This window comes from Mesitornis unicolor, unplaced genomic scaffold, assembly GCF_000695765.1.
Source record: "Mesitornis unicolor isolate BGI_N332 unplaced genomic scaffold, ASM69576v1 scaffold37536, whole genome shotgun sequence".
NCBI classification, from domain to species: Eukaryota; Metazoa; Chordata; class Aves; order Mesitornithiformes; family Mesitornithidae; genus Mesitornis; species Mesitornis unicolor.
The window spans coordinates 12,024-19,900 of record NW_010193646.1 but is presented as its reverse complement, the minus strand read 5'-3'; the positions used below and the strand labels follow the sequence as shown (position 1 = coordinate 19,900).

General features: G+C 35.2%; 1 protein-coding gene across 1 annotated transcript in view; it reads left to right on the top strand.

Moving 5' to 3' along the window:
• Positions 1–674: 674 nt before the first annotated feature.
• The window catches only part of ATAD5 (ATPase family, AAA domain containing 5), a gene marked incomplete at its 5' end in the record, with an annotated part of 15,968 nt that continues 8,765 nt past the window's right edge, over positions 675–7,877 (top strand). Inside the window, 10 exons of the mRNA XM_010187525.1 lie at positions 675–2,476; positions 2,643–2,730; positions 3,292–3,456; positions 3,963–4,101; positions 4,605–4,689; positions 5,124–5,305; positions 6,067–6,224; positions 6,529–6,686; positions 6,921–7,207; positions 7,381–7,477. Of these exons, the coding sequence (XP_010185827.1) occupies positions 675–2,476; positions 2,643–2,730; positions 3,292–3,456; positions 3,963–4,101; positions 4,605–4,689; positions 5,124–5,305; positions 6,067–6,224; positions 6,529–6,686; positions 6,921–7,207; positions 7,381–7,477 (3,161 nt within the window). The remainder of the gene's footprint in view (positions 2,477–2,642; positions 2,731–3,291; positions 3,457–3,962; positions 4,102–4,604; positions 4,690–5,123; positions 5,306–6,066; positions 6,225–6,528; positions 6,687–6,920; positions 7,208–7,380; positions 7,478–7,877) is intronic.

Sequence of the window (7,877 nt, the reverse complement as noted above, 5' to 3'; positions counted from 1 at the left end):
ACAAGCTGTCATGAAATCCGTTCTAGGGGCACAGCGGCGGAGACCTCGGTAGTTTTGGGAGGAAGCGTTCTCAGTTCCAGATGATGTGATTTCAGAAGAGCTCAGTTTTTAATAAACTAGGAGAGTTATAAAGGTCTTTGTGAGCCGTCTTTCTTGTACAAATAAAGTCTCTCATGGTTTGAATTACGATATGAGATATTAATTATCTTATGTTCATTTTCTTTAAATATTTTTAAAGGCACATTTTCTTAAGATATGTTAGATGTTTACAGTAGGATCCTACATCTTTAAGTGATGCTGCAATTCTCTGTTAAGTGCTTTACATCTCAAGGTAATAACAGATAGGTTATCTGAGCAGAAGTAGACTTTCTGAACTCCAGCATTGTGAAATCTCTGTGGAGCTGTTCTGAAGACCTTGTGGTCACTTTCAGTTCTGGCACTCTCAAATCTGCATAGGACTTTTACTTTTTGAAATAAATCTTTATTTCAAGATCCATGAAAACATAGAGATGAAGTTGATATGCACACAGTCTTAGTGCACTGACATGAGTTTTATCTTCTAAAACAGTACCAGTGTCCCTAATAGATATTGCAGATACGGTACTGCTTTATATTGCTTTACTAAGTAATCTTAAGTTTTTAAAAACTAAGATTAATGTTGAACTTTTTTATAGCCATGCAAGAAACGGCGAGAGGAGGAAACTTCTGTAAAAACTATCACAAAATATTTTTCACCATTAGCAAAACCAGTGGATAATGTGTTGTCACCACCAAAACCCAACAATATATTGGATTATTTTAAAAAGGCATCTCTTACTGAGGAAGCTACATTACCAGTTGTAGCTGGAGAAAATAAAACACCATTGGATGCTGATGACAAAGACTGTAAGTCACCTTTTAAAACACCTTTAAAGCGGAAGAGGAGAGGGAAGAGAATTGATTTAAATAATAAGCTAAAAGAGATGAAAGAACCTGAGAATGAACATGAAATAGAAATTAGTAGTGAAGACAGCATAGAAGCAACAGGAGTGAAACAAGACAGTAATGATTTTATTCGTACTTGCACTTCAGTTGACCAAACATGTGCAAAAGAATTAGCAGAAGATAATGTGCAAAGAGAGAACTTCTCAAATGCTGTCATCTACAGAAAAAATGCAAAGAAAGCTGGTTCTGAAATAAATAGAACAAAAATTAGGATAAGGAAATCAAGGAAAAGGAAGCACAATGTAAATACGGACTTGTCTGAAAGCTTTTCATCTGAAAACCAGCTGAATGAAAAGTGTAAGACAGAAACTGAAGATAAGAATAAGAGGATGTCTCCTACAACAGCAGAGTGTGACACTACTATTAGTGATTCCCGTTTTGAAGTTCATACAGATGAAAACACATCACAGCTAAATAGCAGAACAATAACGGTGTCATTTGAGGACTTCTTGAAGAGTCAGGGAGAAAATAATGTAGATCATGTTGAAGAAGACCCAGAGCCAACAATGGACAATTCTGCCGCCACAAATGAAATGGACAAAAGTGATAGTATTAGTGACCCAGAAAAGTGTGAGGAATCTCAACAGCTACCACTTAGAACAGTAACTGTCCTTGCACAAGTTCATTCCATTCCCCCAAAATTAGCTCCTTTACATAAGGAGCCAAAAGGCTCTAGGAAAATAGCTTCCATTTTTTTGAAGCAGAAAGGATGTGTAGGGGAAAAAGAAAGTAGCCCACCCCTCCTGGACATTGACCAAACCGAACAGGTTACTCAGAAAAGAAAATCTAACGTCGTTATTGAGGAAGAAGAACTGGAGTTGGCTGTACTGGAGACTGCAGGGTCAGATTCTTCGAAAGCAAAATGTACTCTTGAAGAAAGACATCAGTTCATGAAGGCGTTTAGACAACCAACAGCAGATGTAATAAAAAGTGGAGTTAAAAAGGCACCTGGAAAACAAAAGCAAGCCGCTGGAAAGTCTTCCAAAGAAAAAGAAGGACCTGAAGATGACATCGCTTCCAGTAAAGGTTTAGAAAGTGGAGTACCAGAAGATTATGTTGGCAAATACACACAATCTGTTCCTCAAAACAGTAGAACTAAAACCAAAAGACCTAAAAAGTTTCAGAAAAAAGCAAACAGAAGAAGGAAGGCTTCAGAAACTAAGGAAACGGATGTCTCAAATACCAGCAATTATAATAAAGATGAGGATTCAGGAGCTAATGTTCTTACTAAGGAAAGCACCTTAGATGTAAGAATTTCATCAAGTCCAAAAGTGAAGGAGTTAAGGAGGAGTTTAAGGCAGAGGAAAATCAAAACATCCAAAAATGTTACACCTAAAAAAAACAGGATTAAAAATATCTTCTCTGAAGATGAATTACGTGGCAGTCCTTTTCAGACTTCTACACCAAGGGCAAGCAAGCGATCAGAGAAGAAAAGTAACGTGTATAAAGCTGAGGTGATTACCGTGCCCTTTGATGGGAACAGCCCAATAAGGTAAACCTTTTAGAGTATATTCTATCATTTTGCACTGTGTTTTCCTGTTGGGGGGTTGCTTCTGTTTGGAGCACTGTATTTTTAAAGGCTTTTAAAAATGAGAGTAAGAGTAATGTTTCCCTTTATTAAAAAGTAATAATTTCTTTATACTTTTTTCCTTAATTAGAATGAGGTTCACACGTATCGGTGCGACTGCAAAATCAAAGAAGGCTGAAGCAATGAAAAATGAAGAGTTTAACTCCAAAACTACGAAGGTAATTTATGTAACAGTTTGTGTGTCAGTATTTTCTCATTTACTATATGTATATAATTGTGTTAATATTCAGTACTGTGGAACAGTCTACTGTAATACAGTATTACAGTTCTCAGATGCCCTACGGAGAGTATTTCTGTGACTTCTGTTAGGATTTGAGATCGTTTCCTGTACAGTTATTGTACCTTAGATATTAAAATATGTTTTATTAGTGTACATCCACTTTTCATAACAGAAAAATCCAATAAAATATTATGCTCATGTTCTCAGGATGGGACATAGTGTTTGGGCACAGCAGAACAGCTTATGCTTAAGAACATCACTGCCCATATTTCATTTGTTCTGTGTTGGAGGATCCTCTTGTAGGGCTCTTACTCCCTTTTGAAAAGTATTTATATTATCTTGTTTTGCTCCTCCTCTCCATTCTTTAATTTTATTTTTGATACCTATAAAATTTTATGAAAATTACATGTTTTTATGAATGAGAAAAATATTTTAATGTTAAATAATTAATATATTGCTATTAACTGCTAAATATTTTTGTTCTTTTGTACTTTGTCAGACAAGCTCCACTTCTAAAAATCTATCCAAAGCGAAACAGCTGATTGAAAAAGCAAAGGCTATACGGCATAACAGATCAAAGGCTAATGAAGACTTACCAACTCCTGTGAGGCGCTCATCTCGACAGCGAGCACTTGCTGATAAGAAAAAAACACAAGAAAATGAAGTAAGCCTTTGTATTTTGTAGGGGGAAAAATTATTGATGTTTTTGTGATTCATTTAAGCAACAAAAGTGTTTCTTATCTTGCAAGCACTTCTTTTAGAAAATCAAGTAAGGTAGATATCTATGCAATGATACCGTAAGTGTCAAGTAGTAAAGTAACTGCCAGGCACAGACAGGAAAGCTCATCCCAGTGCAGATCTGTCACACTTCAGAAGTGACCGTTTCCCTGTCCTAATGGACAGCACGGTGCCTGTTTCAAATGTGTATGTTTTAGGCATTTATATTTAGATGAGAGTAATTCTGGCCTTTGTTTATATATTGGAGATATTATTCTAGATACTATTTCTGCGTAGACAACAGTAATAAAGGTTCTCTATATTCTTCAAATTATATTTGCTGATTTCTAAGCACTCCAGCAGTTTCTTCAGTTTTTCTCAGTACTGATCACTAAATTGTATTGTCAATAAAGGAGGAAAAGTTGTGCTTCTTTTATTTTGTTTTCCCTCTAGGAATCAGTAATAATTCTAGATTCAAGCCTGAGTGATGCCACTACTACAGTGCCGAATGTGAAGCAAAAGAATCTTCGGAACTTAAATGATGTTTTGGGGAAAAAGCCTAGAAATGTGAAGGTTGCAAAGAACTCAAATGGTAATTGGGGTTTACTGAATGTGTTTCATTTTTGTTGTAGTTATTGACTATTATAACTTTATTTTATAAAGCTGCCTTTGCAGTACATTTAACTTCTGGGGTTATATATATATCTATCTATATATAAAATATTCTAATCTATACCTTTTATTTTTATGATATGTTAGCTGTTTTTTGATTAGTTAACACTGCAGAGGTTATTTACATGTGCTGCTTTGATTTTTTTCTTCATTCAGGAAAAACTACATTTGTTTGAAAAACTGCCAGTAGTATACCATGTTTTGCTGTCTTCTAATTTAAGCAGGTTTTTTTAGTGTTACATCTGTAGTGATGAAATAACTGGAAATAAAACTATAATTAATTTTGTTAAAATATTCAGTTTCTCTTAAGAAAAGGAGATTCCCTCATGCTATTAAACAGAACATACGGATAGTGGAACAGAGAAGCAAGGTTAGAGTCCTGTATCAGTGTTAATTTAATAATGATTTCTTTTCTTTTCAAAGGAAAAGTGGGATATCCACCTTTCTTCCTAGGCAGAAATGCTCAAAACTCTGCAGGTGAACCAATTGTGATCTTTGATGAAAGCAGGTCAGTTTTCAAGACTGTAGTTGCTTAAGAATCAAAATGCATTCTAAGGATACTTTTACCATTCTCTCATTTTACAAATTTAAGTACGCTTATTGAAATGTGATATAAATGTTCATGTTTTTTACATTAATCTGCTTGCAAAATTTTGGGGATTTTTGGAGAGCTCTTCAACCCCATTTTAGATGGTTGAAAATGTAGCTGATGACTGATTAAAAAAAAATCCTGAATTGCATACAGAAATAGAAAACCAAAGAGGATTATTTTTTTAAATTAAAATCTCTAACACAAAATTTTAAAATTAAATGTAAACTTAATTTTAGCAGTTTTCCCAGACTATTTCTAGCTTGTGTGTCGAAGTGAATGTTATTAAATTCCGTTGCAGCCTTACACAGCTAATAGTTCTATTTTTTTTTAAATTTCTATTTTCATAAAAGCCAAGATGCATCTGAAAATTCTCAAGATGATGATCAGTTCAGAGCAAAACGTGAATTCTTGATGAGTGGATTGCCAGAGTTACTGAAAAGACAGATTGCAAAGAAAGCAGCAGCAATGGAAGCGTACTCTCTTGCAAGTTCATGTTTTAAGACCGTTGTCCATGTGCAGCAGAAGGATGACTGTAAGCTTTTGTTCAGCCATTGTGTAAATGAATGTAATAATTTCTAGGAAATGTGTGCAGAAAAGTTTGAATAGCAGGGGTTGCTGTTATGACTGGAATAACTGGCAGTTCCCTCTTGTTCTGTGTTGCGGTAAGAAAACAAAACTTGCAAGCTTGCAGTGAGATATTTTTAAATACACAATTTAAAAATTAAATTTATGCTAAAGTAATGTATGCATTTATGGGCGAGGATGCAAAATTCTTAATATTTAGTTTAAAAAGTTAGTCTTTCAAGTTCCAATTTGGATAATAAAGATCACGTTGGACTGATAGGGGCAGAAACCATTTTCTTTTGACAAAGGTAACATAATTCTCAGAAGAGAAAAGAGTGAGCTGCAGTGTTCTTAGGAAAGGGCATGGCAGAAAAGCAGAAGGTAGAGTAGCAATTAACGGAGTTTTATTGCGAACCAACCAATACACAAACAAAATCCTGGGTAGGCATCTGTCCTGCAGAGGCCCAGTTAGTGCACAGGGGGTTATTTAGAGCAAGCAGAGCCCAGGAACATCTTACTGGAGAAATCTTGTATGCAAAAATGTGCAAAATTAATAAAGATAAAGTTGAGGCAGTGTAAGTTAAATAAGCTTGGCTCTAGCATGATAAAGCTGCAGTTAAAAAAGCATTTACTCTTATTTACTGTGTGATGGTTTTGTCTGTGACTCTATCTCTGTTTTGTTAACAAAAGTTTCCTCTCGTTTTCTTCTTGTTGGGGGTTCTTTCGTAGGTTATCCAATGTGGAAATTGAAATCGCCATCGTGTCCTCTCTTAACTGAGCTAAGGAAACTGAATACTGAAGTCACTAACATCACAAAAATCACACTCTCACTTGGTGAATTTTCTACTGTGAATTCAAAAGTAACTGGAAACTGTTCTGCACCTGTGGTTAGTACTTTAAAATGGGAGCTTGTGTTACAAGAAAAGGAAAAGAAAATTGAAAATGTTTTGTTACTTGTTGGGATTTCTGCTGTTTTAAAAAATCCTGTAGTTTGAATCTGGGTCAGTCCTGGATTTTCTTTTCTTGTGTGTGATTTACCCATTCTGCATCCATTGTAACGTTAGACCATTCTCAAGGCTTTCTGTTAATTTTCGGGTTTGACAAGACAGCTACCAATTGAAATTATGCAAAACTGTCGTGGTTATTTTGTGTAACATTTCTGAGTAATAATTTTGTATGTGTGTGTTACAGCTTTCTGGCCACCGACCAGTTTTTCCCGATATATTCAGGAAAGATTTACTAGATGAGATCATGTCTTCTAATTCTCAGTTTCCTGTGAGAAAATACTTCTACAAGTTTCTGAAAAAGCAAACGGAGCAAGTGGTTTCTGAAAACAGTACACAAGGTTAGTAATCTATGTTGGGAAAAATAAATACACACTCACACTCTGGCATAAAAAGCCAAATGGGAATTTCCAGAAGAGCTTCAGTGAGGGAATACTGCTGTTGGAAATAAATTGATCCTCACATTTTAGGTCATTTTGACCAAATTCTTCAAATATGACTTAAACAAATGTACAGTTGTAATGGATGTAGCTTGAAATTTTAAAAGGTTGTGATGTTTTGTTTTGTTTTGTTAGAAAGCAAAGATGGCACTGCAAATTCTGAGGTAAATCAGAAACCTGACAATTGGAAGGAAACTAAGAGGAAAAGGAAGGAAACAGAAGACCACAAATCAAAACGAAGGAAACAAATTGAAGGTACAGAGACTGAAATAAAATCCAGAGTATGCAGGAACCTTATTTCTCCCATATCTGGAGAACAGCAAGCAAAGACAGGACAAGCAACACATCTGGGGGAAAACAAGACCCCGAAAGCAGATGTTGTGACAGAAGACACTGAATATTTATCAGAGCCAAATGCACTTTCAGGTAACTGCATTTCCTGTCTGAATTTAATTCTCTTTTTGTTGAGGGAATGCATATGTGATATATATCAGCTTTCCACTGTGATGCAAAAATTCTATGTAGTCTTAGTGTTTTACTAGACTTGATCAACTCTTTTGCATGAAGAACTATTTAACAACTATTATCTTTTTCTGTAGGTATTGAAAAGGAAGATATGCTCTGGACAGAAAAATATCAACCTCAAGATTCCAGTGAACTTGTAGGGAACAAGAAAGAAATTGAAAGGCTACACAGGTCAGAAGTGGGAGCATGAATCCATTCTTAAAATAACTCTAAATATCCTATTACTTGCTTATGCTGAAAGAAGTGAAGTCAGTTATTTTACACTGTGCTTGAGTAACACTTGTAGGGTGTGTGTTTGTGGCCTTTGTTTTGGTTTACTGCCAGAAAGTTGCATAAACAAATTGTCAGTCGGTGTGAAAGATCTTTTGGGCACAGTTTCTTTTGCAGTAATACCTCAGTAACTTGTATGGTGTAGTACAAAACAAAACCACACATGAAATGCTACTTTAGGCTGTGGGATAGAATGAAATACTTAAGTAACTATCCTTACAATTTTAGAAAAAAACTGGTTTTGTCACGTTATTTAAGCTTACATAGTGTGAATGAGAGAGCAACTTACCAATACTTGTCT